Source organism: Bos indicus x Bos taurus, chromosome 25 (assembly GCF_003369695.1).
Source record: "Bos indicus x Bos taurus breed Angus x Brahman F1 hybrid chromosome 25, Bos_hybrid_MaternalHap_v2.0, whole genome shotgun sequence".
Lineage (NCBI taxonomy): Eukaryota > Metazoa > Chordata > Mammalia > Artiodactyla > Bovidae > Bos > Bos indicus x Bos taurus.
In genome coordinates, this window is record NC_040100.1 from 20,073,520 (window position 1) to 20,092,105 (window position 18,586).

The 18,586-nt window shown below is 37.3% G+C and overlaps 1 protein-coding gene across 11 annotated transcripts in view; it reads right to left on the minus strand.

Moving 5' to 3' along the window:
• Positions 1-18,586, minus strand: part of TNRC6A (trinucleotide repeat containing 6A) — a 224,813-nt gene that overhangs the window by 36,075 nt on the left and 170,152 nt on the right. For 9 of the 11 annotated variants that reach the window (XR_003508592.1, XM_027526756.1, XM_027526755.1 and 6 more), the window contains one exon: positions 9,182-9,580. The exons of the other annotated variants lie outside the window; for them this stretch is intronic. Coding sequence is in view for 8 of the 9 variants with exons in the window: in XM_027526756.1 (XP_027382557.1) it covers positions 9,182-9,580 (399 nt within the window). In the remaining variant the exon portion in view is untranslated. The remainder of the gene's footprint in view (positions 1-9,181; positions 9,581-18,586) is intronic. 11 annotated transcript variants of the gene reach the window in all.

Consider the following 18,586-nt stretch of genomic DNA (forward strand, 5'->3'; position numbering starts at 1 on the left):
TGCCTTCATAAAAATGTGTTAACAGCCATGTTTATTAGAAGACAACAGAAAACGGTTGATATGCTAAAGATCAAAGTTATGATTAAAAATTCAACTGCTGACATTCAAGACATTAATGACTAGTCATACAATCCTATAAACTTAAGACTTACTGGTATGTATTATCATCTAGTTATTTTATTACTTATAATATTTTCCCAAATGCATCACTCTCATTCAGTTTAAAACTCTGGTTAAGTTAGAAATCTTCAGAGATAAGATGTGGGCATTTAGACTTTCCTCAGGGGGTTGTTCATATTGTAGTTCTTTACTACAGTAGTTATCAGAATCATATTTAGTAAGTAATACATATGCTTAAGTCATGTCCCAGATATAATGAACCAAACACTAGGTGCTATAAGCCCAGAAAGTAAAATATCACTCATTGTGAGGGTATAGTGAAGTGACACTCAGTTGTGTCCGACTCTTTGCAGCCCCGTGGACTGTAACCTTGCCAGGTTCCTCTGTCCATGGACTTCTCCAGGCCAAAATACTGGAGTGGGTAGTTGTTCCCTTCTCCAGGGGATCTTCCCAACCCACCGGACGAATCCAGGCCTTTCGCATTGCAGGTGGATTCTTTACTGTCTGAGGAACCAGAAAAGCCCATGAGGGTATTGCTGATACGGAAAATCAGATTCAACATGCATCATTATTTCTCAAAGCACAACTGCTAAGCAGCAAAAGGTGAAGAGAGCTAGAAAGAACAGTAAAAAAAAAAAAGGGGGGGGGATGAAACAGAGACAAAAAATGTACACGTAACTCATTAAATACATATATTTTCTCAGAAGTTCTCAAAGTGCTTCTGACTTCCACTCTCTAATTAAAAAGTACTTGGCAGTTCAAAGCTTCCTAGGAAAGCTTTTCATCTTTCAGTGCCCATGAGGAGGATTTTTCTCAGGAAATAAAGGACACAAAAACATCAGTCTCACTAACAGACAGTGCCTGCACTGCTGGCAGTATCATTCAGCACGCTGGAGCACATGCTTTATGCGGAATGCTGTCACTGAATCCTCGAAACAACCCTACAGTAGGCATTACCTTCCCTTTACAGATGAAGAAATGGAGGCTCAAGGGCTGTAGAAAATAAGGTGAGAAAATCAGAATTCATCCTAAAGTAAAAAAGCGGGGTGGCTCAGAACATAACTGGAACTCTAGAGATACCGAGACTGAAGTCTGTGCAGTAGCTGTATGACCAAACTAGTAAGATGGGAATATACACAGTACATACGGACTTCTTTACCTGGTTGTTAGTTAACCTAGCTTCATACGTAAAGTATGCAGCTCACTGCTGGCTTCAAATAAGTGCTCTATGAAGGGCAGTTTGGTGCAGTGCTGCAGAGTAAAACTCTCAAAGCCACCCTGCTTGGGTTTAAAAGTCGCTCTGTTATTTACCAGCTGTGTGACTATAGGTAAGACCCTCAAATCTTCCTGTGCCTTGGATTCTTCATCTATAAAGTGGGAATAGTAATAGTAGCTACCTCATAGAGTTGTAAGGATTAAATGATTGCTAACTAAAACTGCTTTGAACTGTATCTGATTCAGATACAAACGAGGGCCATTATTTTTCACTAATTGTATCAATGATTATCATAATTTTCAATCCTATCTGCAAAGTTCTTCATTCTACCATACCTCTCTCATAAAGAGCAAAATTAGAAACCATACACCAATGTGCTTACTTTAAATCTCTACTTACATATCTCAAAAAGGTTATTAACTCCTAGATTATACCTCCACAGGTGCCTCCTCTCAAAGGAAAAAACAAGCCTGCTTCTTTTCCAGTTTTCTTCATCTTGGTAAGTTTCCTAATACCTAAGATTTACCCTTGATTCTTTCCTGTGAACAGCAAATCCAGAACATCAGCAAGTTCCAAACCTTCCACTTTTCTCCAAATCTAAAACAATCAAGCCATGGTCTATAACAAAAGTACTTCTGATATATTATTTGCGTGTGTGTGTCTTGCCACTTCCCATTCAACAGGAATAAGAAAACAAGACTGAGAAAGACAGACAAAACTACCCAAGCTGAAAACAAAGGAATGGACCTGGGGTTTAACACTGAAACATAATCAGCATTCCCCTAACAACAGGGAAAAGACAGGAATCTGTTATCAATACAGTTACTCAGGTTTGTGCTAGAAGCACAAACTGATGAAATATGACACCCAAATGAGGTCAAGATAGTAAAAAAGAAACAAAAAGGGTTAATATGTAAAAAGCCAGTTTTCCTATGCACCAAGAATAACCAACAAGAAAATGGGATGGAAAAGGATCCTAATTATAGGAACCACAAAAAGTATTAAGGAAGCTTTGAAATAAAGTTAACAAAAATATTCAATTAAATTTTATTGCAGGTCATAGCAGATAACCTGATTAAATATAAACTTGCTCCTCAATAGGAAGATATAACAATGTTCCTTCTGAGTTTAATTATAAAAATTTACTAACAAGAGTCGGTAATTTGATTAAAGAGATATAAAGGTTTTAAAATTCACATAAGACATATAAATAAAATCCATAAAATCCACTTTTATCATGCACTGAACAGCACTGTCCTATCAGAGTATGTAAGAACAGAAAAATTAACCCAGAAATGGACCCAAGTATATTATCTAAGGTTATATGCCAAAGGTTAGCATTTTAAATCACCTAAAGAAAAGGAATATTCAATACTTTTAAAGATTTCTTAAATGAGATGATCTATCAAAAGTAAATCCAGATGATTGAAGTGTTAAAGATGAAACCATGAATTTGTGATGAGAATTTTGTATACATAAAAGCAAAGAAACCATTTAAAAAAAAAAAAAAACTTGGCTATTTACAAGAAAGGTAAGGGTTTTTTCTTTTTTAATGTCTGAATACATCAAAAGCAAAACGCCCCAGAAAACAGCAGAATACACTCTGCAAACCAATTCTACTATCTTTAATGGTAGTGAAACTTTCTCACAATCTGGCCATGACCTAGTTTGGAGGGGGTTATGGTCCACACCTGCCTTTTGCTGTGTATGCCCATGTATTTTAGGAAAATAAGAGATGCCATCAGTAATTATTAGCTAAAACTCCATTTTTAATCTGGAACATACTTGATACTTTCCCAAAAACATAAATTAAGAGGCTACCTCAAAAAACTGCATTTACCAACAATAAGTCACAAAGACCACTTTTTGTTATGAAAAACACTTTAGCTTAGATAGAAAAATCTGAGTGTGTCAGGGGCGGGGGCGGGGGGGGGGGGGCTGGGCGGGGCAGGGGGAGTCGGGTGAAAAGTGCAGGACTCCTCATTGATCACAACTAAAACATTTCACAGTTGGAGACTACTTCAGAATTGAAAGAAGTCAAATAATACACTTCCCTTAACACACAAGGAAGCCAGAATCCACCATTACAAATGATCTGGAAGATAAACATACAGCAACATTAGTAAGTAGAAGATGACAGTCACGCTTTCCCAGGAAATTGTGAGGAACAGTGAGATTGTAAACCCCTGTACTGGTGGGAGGAAAGTGGACAGTTCAGTTTCACAGTATGCTGCAAAATACAAAATTTAAACCAAGATTTGGAAGGCTGCATTTAACTGAGAAAAAACACTTGAAATCTAAAATCAGCACCCCACTCTCATACAAAATTACCATAGGAAGACTGAGGGCAGCTCTAGTACTATACCCCAAAAAGAACATTAAAAAAAAAAGGATATGCGGAACCTAGAAAAATGGTATAGATGCTTACTTGCAAAACAGAAATAGAGACACAGATGGAGAGAACAAACGTATGGACACAAAGTGGGGAAGGGGGGGTGGGGAGGTCTGGGATTGGCGTATGTATATTACTATGTATAAAATAGATAACTAATGAGAACTGACTGTTTAGTTCAGGGAACTCTACTCAGTGCTCTGTGGTGACCTTTAGGTTACCTTTAGGTCATCTTCCTGTTTATCGGAAGGAAATCCAAGGAAGAGGGGATATATATACATGCAGCTGATTCACTCTGCTGTACAGCAGAAACTAACACAACATTGTAAACCAACTATATTCCAATTTTTTAAAAAAAGGGGGTGGGGAGGGAGGAAATTCCAGGCACTCCAGTGGTTAGGACTCTGCTTTCTCACTACCGAGGCTCCGAGTTCAATCCCTGGTTGGGGAATTGAGATCCCGTAAGGCATGGCCAAAAGGAAAAAAAAAAAAGAAGAAGAAGAATATAGCAGTGTATTAACAGCACCTATTCAGAAAGAAGATACATGGGGTAAAGCAAAGACTGGTGAGAATTCAAGGGAACTGCATCATTCATTCATGAAGAATTTAGATCCAGGAAAATTCATACATTTGTCTAAGTTAAATATGTACCATGTAACAAACAAAATAGCCAAACATATGCTTTTTGCCTTAAAGACTTCCAATCTCACCAGAAAGAAAGGCCTTACAGCATTTCCAGGAAGTATGAAATGTTATCATTTGGAATATGAGAGAACTTTAGAGGCACAATTTCAAATAGCACTTGAGCGAGAAAGTGAAAAATGTTTTCCTTAGTTATTCTAATCTCTAGTCCAGGGGCTGGCAGAGGTTTTCTGTGAAGGTCCAATTAACAAATAGTTCTGCCAGCCAAACAGTCTCTGTGGTGACTACTCTACACAGCAGCTGGAAAGCAGCCACAGATAACGTGTAAGTGAATAGGTGTAGCAGCCTTCCAGAAAAACAGGCTGAGAGCCTAGGTTAAAGATGGTTAAAGACAGAAGCAGTACCACAACCAGATGCAATGCATGGATTCTGACTGGCTTCTGGTCGGAGAGATGGGGTGACGCAGCTACAGAAGAGATGCTGCGTGCCTGAACTCAGTCAATGGTGGCAGCAGTGCAGAGGAGGGAGCAGAGCCAAGAGCTGTTCCGGACTTAAAGCCAGCTGGGCATGGCAAACCAGAGGCCTGTGAGACGTGAAGAAGAGGGAGAGTGAAGCATGAGCTTAAGATTTCTAGATGGGTGAGTGGATGAAGGGGGGAGCCAACCTTTCGAGCAATGGGATCCAGAATGAAAAACCAGTATGTGGCAAGATAATTGAGTTCAATTTCGGACATGTTGAGTTTGAAGGGCCCAACAGCAGCTGAAGACATCCAGAAGACATGAAACCTAAAACTGGGAAGAGAGATCAAACAAAGCCATGGGAGGGAATAAAGTCTGAAAACTGGTCAAAGGAAAACCAAAGAATGAAAGGGCTTTAAAAGGAGAACATGGTCAATGATTTTAAAAAATGTAGATATCTTATTAAGATAAAAATGGGTAAGTCAGTCTGCTTTTTAAACCACAATTAAAAATAAAAAAGTCTGGATTTGGCATTCAGATCAGTGACCTTAGCAAGAACTATTTTAATCAAGTGAGCAGAAGCCAGATGACAGAGGACTGAGGCAATGTATTAGAGAGTCCAAGTATAGATTATTTTTTTAAGAACTCAAAAGTAAAGAGAAATTCTACAATAACCCCAAGAGAATGGGAGTTTAAAGGAATTTCTTTTAAAGATTATAAAGACTTAAATATGTTTACAGACCATGGGACACACTTAGAGCAAGAAGTGACAGGACAGCAAGGACGCACATTTACTGCACTAAAAGGACAGCTGAGCACAGGCAGATGGACAGTATTCTAACCTTTAAACACTTCTGGTAACTTTAACAGTTTTTCATTAAAACAGCCCCAATTTTTAGTAATTCACCATTATACTTCACATTTAAGTTTCTTTAAAAAAAAAAAAAAAAGAAAGAAACACAGGAAAATCTATAGCATTAATACAAAAAAACTCACATACCCCTCACCTTAGGAAATATACTACTAACATAATAGAAAACTCCTGTGTACTTTCTCTTGATTATATCTCATTTCTCCCACAGTAGGTAACTGAACAGTAACCACACAAAATGCTATATTTGAATTCATTCATATGCAAGGCATAATGCTGTTTCGCAAGCTTTATATTTTATATAAATGGTGTGTATGTGTGCTAAGCTGCATCTCACTATAAACTAAAACACATTCTTGGTACCATCTGCAAAATTCTGAATACAAACTACATATCACAGGATACTGCTGAAAATATCCCTCTTTTGCTTAAGGGTGATTGTGGTGTCACAGTTGTATAGAACACTACTTTATTCTTTAAAAAATTATCTGGAGAAGTAATAAAGGTGAAATGCAGTGAAATAAGGCACACGTGTGCATGTGTATGTACATATAATGTACTGACAGCACCTGGATTTGAGTGGAGGGTATACGGGTGTTTGCTGATCTACTTAATTCTTCTGAATGTGTCATGTCAGCTGATGATAAAGTGTGACCTGGAACACTCTGGCTCACAAGAGCAACACTGCCGCCAGCCCTGGTAAAGCACATCAGTCTCCTCAAACTCAAGGGTTATTTGGCGAGTAGTAAGGTCTTACACCTTAAGGCTTTAAGAAATCACTGTGAGAGAGAGTGGCGACTGCAACCATCACTACATGTGTGCGGCACAGCCACAAACTGGCAACTCCACCTGCAGAGCTGTGCGGTTCAAAAGAAACTTAAAATTCATACCTTTACCACAGTTCCCATGACTTCTTTTCATCCTTCACTCTACTTACCTGCTAGCCTATGAAGGATTTAGTTGTGTGACCTCTAATTTAGACTAGGCACTAGCCCTCCTCTTCACTGCAGTGAATAAATGAGAAATGCATTCTTTGAAGCCAAGGCAAGTGTATCCAGCACTCCTCACCTTCACTATGAAAACTTTCAAGTAAATTTCTGTATGTATCAATTTAAATGTCAAATCTACTCCATCACCTCTCTCTGGTCAGAAAACTAAAAAAGTCAAATACAAATAGACAAAGACAGTCAAGGATGTGCCCCCACATTTCTGAACTACATGTAGTTTCACAACACGCAAGTATCAGGTTTCTGGGCTATCGTTCATGCTGTTTATACTGTCCAGTACACTGCTCTTCACTGATCACTAGGCTACTTTCTAATCTGTAAGACGAAAATTAAACATGTTAAAACAGTGTGTGGGTCATAAGCACCCCATAAGGGTTAGTCAGTCACTATAGTATTACTGTCACTATAATTTATTATCGGCCCTTCAGGAGCCAGGACTGATCTAACAAGTCCTCTCTAATAAACAGATACCGAAGGCTCCATTAGGTTTCTATTATCATTTCTAGTAGCACCTACAAAGATATTTTAACATAAATATGAAACTATGCTGGTAAAAGGGGATTCACAAATGTTTAGAAAAAGACAAAAGCACAAGTCTGCTTCTCTTGAAGAATGCTTTGCTTGCATCTTCTTCTGCATTCTGTTTGGGGATTTAATTCTAAATTTTAGTCAGACTGCTGTACCCGTCTTGTTTCCATCTTAGCCTCCACATTAATACTGTCCACCTTTGTGAACTTGTTTTAGAAACAGGCGGGCTATCTTTCCTTCTCAGCCCTTTGTTTTTTTGAAGACTTCTTCCTATGTCCACATCTTAGGCTTCTTTTCACCTGAATGTATACCCATAACACTTTTGGGTTTCTTGACCCATACCGATCTTTGAGAAAATTCTTGAACTCCCATTGTTTCCATTTCAGAAACAGCTTTGCTTTCATGTCCCCAACTGAAAAAGCATATTCAACATGTATTTCCTAAAGTTACTATCCCACTTTCCTGTTTGTTAAGTATGCCACCATTGCTTAGCCTGCAGTAGGTACTCAAGAATTTGCTGCATATATAACCTCTCCAAAGTCTTAACTACAATGATGCTGATGACTCAATACAACTGCTTCCAAGCTGACTTCCTAGAGGAACTTCAAACGAAATTATTCATTGCTTGGCATTAGATGTAACATGTCTCAACCAGACTCTTCCTCCTGAAAAGCACAGGTCCTTCTAGAAAAGTCTCAGGGAAAATAATTCATGCAGTGCCTAAATATCTGACCCTAAACTAGCTGCTTTAACATGTCACATAGCATAATCCTCAAGGCAACCTTATAGACTGGGCACTACACTTCACAGATTAGCAAGGACGGTCTGATAAGTCATCTGGCCAAGCTTACACAGTGATAAGCGTGTAGGGGTAAGTATTGACTCAGGCTGATGATTTAAGTTTGCATCCTTTCCAATAACTTGCTTCTCCAATTACCTATGCCAGAAAATCACGTGTGCCCTCTGCCTCCTCACCTATCACATCCAGTAGGCTGCCAAAGCACGGCATGGTTGCTACGTGCACAGCTTTGGAGTCAGACAGATCTCAGTGTGAGTGCAGGCTCTGCTACTGATTAGCTGGGAAATACTGGATGATAAAGTACAGAGCAGTTCCTGGTATGGGAGAGAGCACAGAGGCAGAAAGTGAGTAAGTCCACCTGGGACAGTTAGGAAAGGCTTCTCAGATGAGACCTGGACACACGGAGCAATTAAGTGACCTGCCAAGGTCGCACACTGGTACACTGTGGAGCCAGGACTTAAAACACCAGGTCCATCTGGCTGCAGAGACTCGGGCTGGTTACTGGTCTGCTACTGCTCTCCTGTGTGGAAATCATGATTATCCTCAATTCTCTACATGGCTTGGGATAAAAGCATCAAAATAGTTCAATAAACGAATGGACAAACCAATCGTCACAACACAGGGAAATAAGCTGGACTCTGAGAAAACTGTAATCACATACTGAACTTATTTTCTGCCTCACAATCATTAATGAGCTGAGAAAAGCCATTCTAGGATAATAACCGAATGCATGTGCTCTGAACAGAACTTTCATGGGTGGTGGTCTTTTTTTACGGCACGTGGTAACTGATCTCAAGTAATTTTTGTCTTGGTGCCTCAGTTTCCTCTACTGAAATGCAGAGATAAGAACAGCTGATACCTCACAGGGTTGTTGAGGATTAAATGCAGTTAATATGCACAACTGGTTAGCATATAACTTTAGCTCTATAAGCTGTTTACTAAAATGGGTTAAGATCTGAAGGGAGAGTGATAGTTAACTTACAGGAAACATTTTAAGATTCCCCACTCACAAGTTCCCGCATAGAATTCTTACTTTACAACCCAGATACGGATGAATACAAATACATCACCAAATAGGCATGAATTTATAAACTTGCTACACTACTAATGATGATAGTTGGAGTCTCGTAAGAAATGCCTTCTCTCACCTGACTGGTTTTTGCTGATCTGCACCTCTCCGTTATTTTGTGGCTGTTGATTTGTTAAAGCACTGCTTTCTGACTGGCTGCTTAACACTTTAACAGCAGATCCCAGGTTTGCTGCTATGACGGGAAAATGCTGACCCCTCTTTAGAAGCTGCTTATGTTCCTGGTGGCGAAATCGAGGTGGTACTTCCCGGGGATACCGAGGCAAGGCCTGTGGTGGCGGCTGCGGCTGCTGCGGCTGCTGCGGTTGCTGCTGCTGCGGTTGCGGCTGTTGCTGCTGCTGCTGCTGATTGTTGGCTGTGGCTCGCTTGGCATTATTATTAGTGCTGGTTGCTGTGGAAGTGCCGTTATTAGAGTTGGCAGGCTGAGGCTGGCTTACACTGGGCTTTATCTGTTCTGGCACTAATCCCAACAAAAGAAAAGGGGTGGAAAAGATTAGCCAGTAAAGTGTACCTCTATTGCAAGCCATCTAAGCAAAAAGGCCCCAAGGAAAACAATCCTAAAGGAATAGACTCTTTATGTGTGCAGGGGTATCCTCATTCACGGGCTCAAGTTTTCTTGGGAAGGATCACTGCCAAGCATCAGATATTTACTTCAGCTAACTACCTATCCGATAAAGGAATGGACAGCTATCAGCATTCCCTGTCCTGGATGACAGCTCAGCTCACCATCTCTTTCTCTTGTTATCTCTGATTAGAGAACAAGCACTGCTCATACAACTCTGTAACTCACAGTAACTAAAAGAACAAAGTTGACAAAGTTTTGGTAGTCCCTAAAGAATCCTCAAGTCATGGGTGACTGTTCTGAATTTGCCTCATTCTTAATGCGTTTGATCCCTAGTTTTCATCTTTGAAAGACAACACAAGAGTAAGGGCAAAAAATAATCCTGCTACACAAGGTTAACATTGTTTTTTGTTATTAAAATGTAAAATCTGAATCAAATAAGAAAAATTCAGAAGGGGGACAAAATACAAAGATCATACGATGAGATCTGTGAGACTAACCTAAACTAGAGAAATAATTTGAATATGCTGGCTTAAGCAAATCAGAGAAACACAAACTGTCTATGGTACAAACAGTTGGAAACTACAGTGAATTTCTGGACTCCTAAAAGAGATTAAATAAGTTAACTGGTGGAAATACTCTAAACCAGGGAAACTATACCCAATCTCTAAAACTACCGAGAGGCAGCACGGTCTATACGGTCTATGAACTGTCGGTGCCAGATAGACCCAGGTTTCAATCCCAGTGATGCCTTTAAAAAGCTCTATGTCCCTGGACAAGCTGTATGAACCTGAGCCTGTGGTCTCCTCTGTGAAACAGGGTAACACCTATTGCTCACAGAGCTATCCTAAGGTTAAGTATGTTAACAGTGGTTACAGAGCACCAAACATAAGGCTAGGCAGTATACTCTGGTTTACTGTGCTTTGCTTTATCACACTTCAAAGATACTGCATGCTTGTATGAAAAGTGTGTGGCAACCCTGCATCAAGCAAGTCTATTGGTGGCATTTTTTCCCCAACAGCATCTGCTCACTTTGTCAGTCTGTTTCACCTTTTGGTCATTCTCACAGTATTTCCAACTTTTTAATTATATTTATTATGGTGAACTACGATCAGTGATCTTTGATATTACTGCTGCAAAAAGACTGGGACCCGCAATGGCTCAGCTAATGATTAGCATTTTTAAAGCAATAAATTATTTTAAAATTAAGGTATGTACACTTTTTAAAGACATAGTACTATTAAATATCTTAGACTACAGGACAGAGTCAGCATAACTTTTATATGCACTGGGAAACCAAAAGATTCGTGACTCGCTTTATTGCAATATTTACTTTATCGTGGTGGCCTGGACCCAAATCTGCAATAAAATGCCTATACGTAGTGTCTATTTTTAAATGATTGGCACAATACCACTTTACTCTTTTGTAGCAATTTAATCAGCTTCGCAGATGCCACCGTCAAATAAACAGTGATTCATCTCCATGTGATTGCTGAGGACACAGAAAACTCTTCAAGAGCACCAGGCCTGAAACTAAAACAGCCCCGCCACTCACGAGCTAGGTTATTTCCGTATCTTTTTCCTTGTCTATATGATATAGACAGTATTGGTCTAATACCCAGCACAATGTAAACACTTAGTAAACAGAAGCCATTACTGCAGCCCAAAAAAGAAATATTCATCAAACACCTACAATGTATATGACTCTGTGATAAATTACTGGTTACCTAGATTGTTTCCAAGTCACTCAACTTCCTCTTACAAGCCCTCAGATCTACAGCCGCCTCTCATTCAATGGTCTAGCCTTATTATTGTCTTCTTTCTCTGAACAGCTGGAGGATTTAGTTTATATTACTGATACTAATATATGATCTTGACCTCTTATTTTTTAAAAATTTGACTTTGACTTTTCTAAAGTAATACAAAAAAAAATTGTAGTTCAGGAGGAATTCCTTAGATTACAAATATTCCAACTACTGCTTCAAAACCCTTGTATTCTTGACGACTGAAAAGCCTCTTATTAACAATTTGGGCCCAGTGTATTCTAGGTCTAATTACTTTATGTATGAAAATTTTGCCTCCTAGACAAGTTAATGCTCTTAGAATGTAACAGTAATGTATATTCCTTTGTTGTGAGGAAAATAAGGAACTAGAATATTCTAAAATATATCTGAAACCAAGAGGATCAAATATATGTTAACTATGATATTATAAGGCACATAAAAACTCTTAACTCCGCTTTCACATGCCTAGTATTGAGCTCAGTATGGTATCTGGCAATTGAATGCAACCTTAAAGTTTTATAGTTACCCACTGCTAAAAAGTAAGTTTGTCCACCACTTTATTCCTAAAGGGAAAAGACTGACAACAATTTAATACCCAAACAAGATGTTATTTATGTCAGATAGCAACAGGAAACTGTTCTTTAGTACATTCAAGAAAGTAGGAAAATAACTTACATGGAGACACGTACAAGAACCCTAACGCTACTGTAGAAGCGAGTAGGAATTCAGAAGCAGTATTACACTGGTCACCCAGCAACCCCACACTTACCTCAAAAATTCAAAGAACTCCTGTATTTTTCATCAATAAAGTGCCACAGAGAAAAAGAGGCTGAAATATTGATAGATACTAGTCTCTAGGGCTAGAAAACTTCAGTGACGCCAGCAAAAAACATTGAGACGTAACTACTGATTATAAAACTAAATAATCTGAAGTAAAGTCTCAGATGTAAACATGGGATGTCGTAGCAAAGAAAAAAGGAGCTAACAGTGCATGCAGGTGTGCCAGGATACGGGCGGGGCTGCTGGGTAACAGAAATAAGTATGAGCAATTTTGGCTACTGTCTACGTGTAAAGTTTAGGTTAATTATGTCAGTAAATATCTAAACCACCAGAAGAGGGAAAAATGACAAAACCATTCAACAGACACAGAAAATGCAACATAGAAAATTATTTTAAAATTGTGCTTAACATGAAATACAAAATGAAATGCCAAGCATAAGCCTCAAAAATCTGTAATCACAATAAAAATGTGAATGGTTAACTAGTTAATAAACACCATAAAAAGGGTTAAGAAAAGAAAAAACAAACTTAAGGAATACACTTTGCAAAACTCACTCCTGAAACAAAACAATTCAGGACAACTGGTGGAAAAAAGTACAGAGACAGATACACTAACAAGAAATGCTAACAAAATTTAGATGAAAGCAGACTTTTAAAATTCAAAGAGAACGCATTATAAAGACTTTGCATTTTGATAAAGAAACCAACTAAAAAAGAAACAACCAGGTAAGAACCTTTATATACCAAATCTTAATATCAAAATATGTAAACCAAGTGGAGACAGAAAAGAAAAACTGGAAAAAAAAAAAAAGCAAAACCTTGAAATCAGGTAACACCTTTTTTGACTATTACTCATGAAATAGTCAGGAAGTGCATACCATTCAGCACTAAAGAAAATATCAATGAATTACAAAAAGTAGGAATAATACAGATGATATTCCTGGACTACAATGTAATCACACTAGAAAAACTAGCAAGTAAAACTGCCTTATTCAAATAAATCTTGAGTTGAAGAGGAAATAAATACCAGGACTCTAGAGCTATCAAAAAAAAATCATGAAAGCAATACACACAATAAATTTTAAGACATGACTAAACCAGGGAATGAGAATGTGAAGAAACCAACTCAAGTGAAAAATCCAACAAAAAAAAGAGGTAAGAAATCAGTAAAGATAAAAACAAAAACCAATGACTTTAAACGTGAATCAATAAGGAAATAAAGATTTAAATATACGACACAAATAGTTTTAAAACTATAAACAATATATGCTATAATTTTACATTTTGATCTGAACTATTGCACAGTTGATTCAATTTTTTTGAAATGCAAAACAGTGAACCAATAAATCCAAGGCATGATTCTAAGAGAGAAGTAAACAACCAGTTAACCTAATTTTTTAAAAATGAGATGATTTAGGCTCAACTTATAATTAGAAAAACTGGAGGAGGGAATTATTTACCACAAGATTCCAGAAGAGGCAGAAAAAATAGACTAATTATCACACAAAAAATGAAGAAATTATTAAATCATCCATCAGGATCAGACAGTTTGATCAAAACTACCATGCATACTTCATGTTTTAAAAAGCTAGCACATTGTTACAAAACCTCTCTCTAAATCAAATGCTACTCAAATTGCTGTAGGGCACAGCATAAGATCGAATACCAACATTAACACTATTACTAATACATCAGACAAAATTTTAGTAATCTCACACAATGGGGGAAATAAAAGAAGAAATATAAATAGTACTGAGGGAAAAACACATAACTTCATATGTAGAGAGTCTGTAAAGACAAGATCCTATGTGAAATATATACCAATAAAACAGAAAACCCAGCTAATGGCTTGGCAAACCTTTTCTGTAGAGGGCCAGATAGTAAACATTTTAGGCTTTCCAGGCCATACAGTCTCTGTTACAACTACTCAACTCGCTGCTGTAGCACAAAAACCAGCTACAGACAGCACGTAAATGAATGGATATGATTGTGTTCCAACAAAACTTCACATAAAGAAGCAGGCAGTGGGCCAGATTTGGCCTGCAGGATATAGTTTTCCAGTCTCTGCTCTACAAATATAGTTTCCCAAAATGAGCTCACAGAGGAGCAGAAGATCCTATGGTATAATAACAGCAGAAGACATTAAAAGGTCCTGCAAGATTTACCTCTCTAAAAAAGCACCTGGCCCAGATGACTTCACAAGGAGTGTGTGGGTAAATAAGTCCTCAAGAAACATGTATCTATCCTACATAAACTGTTACAGAACAAAGAAGTAAGTACAGGTTCAAAAGACTGGCTGGATTCAAATTTTGGCTCTGAAACTTGGTAGCTACATGACCATGAGCAAGGTATCTATTCCCTCTGTACCTTTTCTTCATCTGTAAAATAAAGTTAAATATTAATACCTATATCTATAGGGTTTTGTGAGGGTTACATTACTTTGCCAACAAAGGTCCGTCTAGTCAAGGCTATGGTTTTTCCTGTGGTCGTGTATGGATGTGAGAGTTGGACTGTGAAAAAGGCTGAGCACCGAGGAATTGATGCTTTTGAACTGTGGTGTTGGAGAAGACTCTTGAGAGTCCCTTGGACTGCAAGGAGATCCAACCAGTCCATACTGAAGGAGATCAGCCCTGGGATTTCTTTGGAAGGAATGACGTTGAAGCTGAAACTCCAGTAGTACTTCGGCCACCTCACGCAAAGAGTTGACTCATTGGAAAAAGACTCTGATGCTGGGAGGGATTGGGGGCAGGAGGAGAAGGGGACGACAGAGGATGAGATGGCTGGATGGCATCACTGACTTGATGGACCTGAGTCTCAGTGAACTCCGGGAGTTGGTGTTGGACAGGGAGGCCTGGAGTGCTGCGATTCATGGGGTCGCAAAGAGTCGGACACGACTGAGCGACTGATCTGATTTGATCTGAACACAATAATGGATGTAAAGAATTATCAATAAAAACTGTATCTGGCACATGGCTAGTATTCAATAAACATTAGTGATTACTATTACCAGTTAGGTAAAAAAGGCAGATGAACCCCAGGTTTCTGGCCTGGAATTTGAGTAGTGAGTGGTACCATTTACAAAGATACAAAATAGAGAAAAAATTAAATCTGGAAAGTATGTGTGAAAGAACGAGTTTAATTAGTTTTTGTTGTTGTTGGTAGGTTTATTACTATAGGACAGCCATTCTTGAACTTTTTGGTTCAAGGCCCTTTACAATTTTAAAAATTTGGAACACCAAAAATCTTTCATTTATGTGGGTTACACCTATAGATATTTACCATGCTAGAAAATTTTTTAAAAAATTTAAATATTTATTAAGTCATTAGGAAAATCCTTTATATATTAAAAGTTCTTTTTTTTGGAAAAAAAACACAAAAAACTATTTCCCAAAAAAAGAAAAAAAAAAGCATGCATTGTTTTTTATTTTTGCAAATCCCTTTAACATCTGGCTTAACAGAAGGCAGGTGGATTCTCACAACCACTTCTGCATCCAGTTGGTCGTGATTTGCACACTGTGTCCCCTCTAGAAAACTTCACTATACACTCATGGGAGAATAAGTGAACTAGACAAATAAAGTCTTTCTATTATAATGGAAACAGTTTTAACTTGTGGGTCTCAAGAGAGCTTCAGGGAGCCTCCCGTGGCCTCAGGTAAACTATGAAAACCACTGCTATAGGAATGCTAAATGATTGGGAGCAAGATGGTTCCAGAATTCAGTGAAAGTTTGAACTTTTTAAAAATATGGGTTTAGCATTCAACATACAGGTAGAAAAAGCAGCTATGAAGCTGTAAAATAAGAAATGGCAAGACTTAGAAAGAATAGGTTAGACTCATCAATTCAATCATGCAAAAACCCAACTAGTCTCCTTGACTTAAGTGGTGATCCCACCCTACCCTCTTTTCACTCTTTGCCCAAACCTGTGCCCTGTGTTATCCATATTTTTAAAGTGCTCTCAGAATTAATGCAAAGTCTTTAACACAGCCCCTGTTTACCACTTTTCCAGATTCATAACCCTGCTATATCCACATACATCTCCTCTTCTGCATCAAATGTCTGTGGTTTTCCAAAAGGTATCATGCTCTCTTATGACATTCCTTTCTTCAAAATATTTCTGTCCACCACCTTTCCTAGGAAACAACCAATCAACCACCTTATGACATTCCTTTCTTCAAAATATTTCTGTCCACCACCTTTCCTAGGAAACAACCAATCAACCCCCAACTTCTCCCTCTCCCAGACTCAGCTAATATTAGAAGTATATTATGACAATGCCCCTCCCCCACTCCCACAAAACTCGGGGGCATCTCTTACACTGCAATGTGCTCTGTAAGTGCAGGTTTCTTATTTTTTCTTCCTTTCTCCACTGGTGTTCCCAGAACCAAACACAGCAAATGGTCAAGAACTATTGGTTGAACAACAACTTATTAACCGTCAGCATATACGAGATGACTGAATCCAAAAAACGAGGCAGAATGATACTAAGGATGAAACACTGCAACACCAACGTTCAAGAGGTGGAATAATCAGGAACCAATGAAGAAGGACAAAGAATGACCAAGGGAAGTAGAAAGAGTAAGGACAGTGATGGTCACTGCGTAAGTACACTGCTGAGTAACTCAATGGTCACAAACACCTGCTCTAAAAGAAATCCAGAGCCAACGTCCAGAAAACAAGACAAGGTTAGTCAATGTGCTTGTTAGTGTGGAAAAGACATTCTAATTAGCCCTAACATTATCCATAATATCAGAAAAGTATTCTGAAGAAATTTCATTCAGCTAGTATAAAACATATTCACTGCAATTTTTCACTTTTACTTTTTTTTTTGGCCATACCATGACCCAATTTGTCTTTTGCAGTTTAAAGGAGATAGGCAAAATTTGAATTGGCCCAGAAATAAACAAGCATTTTAATCTTTGAAAATGGAAAAATTACTCAAGAAAGAATTTAAATCCACATCTTCCTGCACTTTACTCCAAATCAAGACTCTGTGAAACAATATTACAATTAAATTACTAACTTTTGCTTTTTTCTACTTTTATCCTAATTTTATGGCATTTCTAAATGTAAAAACATCATTTCATTCTGTAAACCTTAAACTGTTGCTAAAAAAAAATTAATTGGAAAAAAAGAAAAACCCACAGCAATAGTCTTACATTCAAATAAAAAACCAATAAAAAAACCAATTTAATATCCAAAGTTCTAAATATACCAACCTCTAAATTTGTAAAAACAAGTTGTTATGTACTCTTATTCCTTAATGATTGAAATTATCTTATATGAATATTTGCTTCTTTAAAATAACATTTAAAAAATTTGTTAACATTTTAATACATTTCAGAAAAAAATTAAAATGAACTTTCCTTCAGCTATCTACAAATTTAAAGAACAGTTTAAATACAAACCAGCCATCAGTCACCTTGTATTACTACTGAACTCCCCAAAACATCAGTTAATACATCTTAATAACTCAAGATCTTCCCTTATTATCCTTTTGAAGTTTACAAATCAGCTTTGCATAAAAGTTTTCCTATTGGCTACACTGCAAATTTTCTAAAAGTACAAGCATAAATAATAACCATACTATACAAACTGCCATTTTAAGATATGGTTTCACTTTAACAGAAAGAAGTATTAAATGGATGTCTGGAAAATAAAAAACCACATACAGATTTTCATTTGAATTATTCAAAGGACTAAAATAGTTAAAATTACTAAGCATCTATAAAATATAGAGTGCTTGGGCAAACTTACATTAACCTAGAATTATTATTTCCAATCTCAGTATGTATCATTATATGGGAAAAACAAAAGTCAACCTCTTTGAAGGCAAGATGGCATGTACCACTGAAAGCTGGTCAGTTAGAAAACAAAATTGTTCAAATATTTTTAAAAAGTTTGTGTCATCTATAGATTAATAGTCCTTAAAACCTTTATTACAAGGAATTATTTTATGCTCTTAAGGGTCACAAAATAAAATAACTTTGGGAAGAAAAGTTAACATGTAACAAACTAGTATATTTAAACTTTACTGTTTATCAGGCAATACCATGTATAATATTTATCTTTCTCCCTTATTAATGTTTCTAATATGTAATTATAATCTCTTTAAGCCTAAATTCTCAAATTAATTATTCTAGTTGTTCTACTAAAATAATAAGGTAGCTTTTAATAACATTCACTTTAAAGAATCTGCCTCACATTCAGAGAAGTGAAAACAAGTATGGGCAATAAAATAAAAAATCAATTATTTCAGCTTTCCTGATGAATAACAGCAACATTATCCATTTGCAGTCAAGAGTTTCACAAAGCACAAACCTGATAAAAACTTCATAGCAGA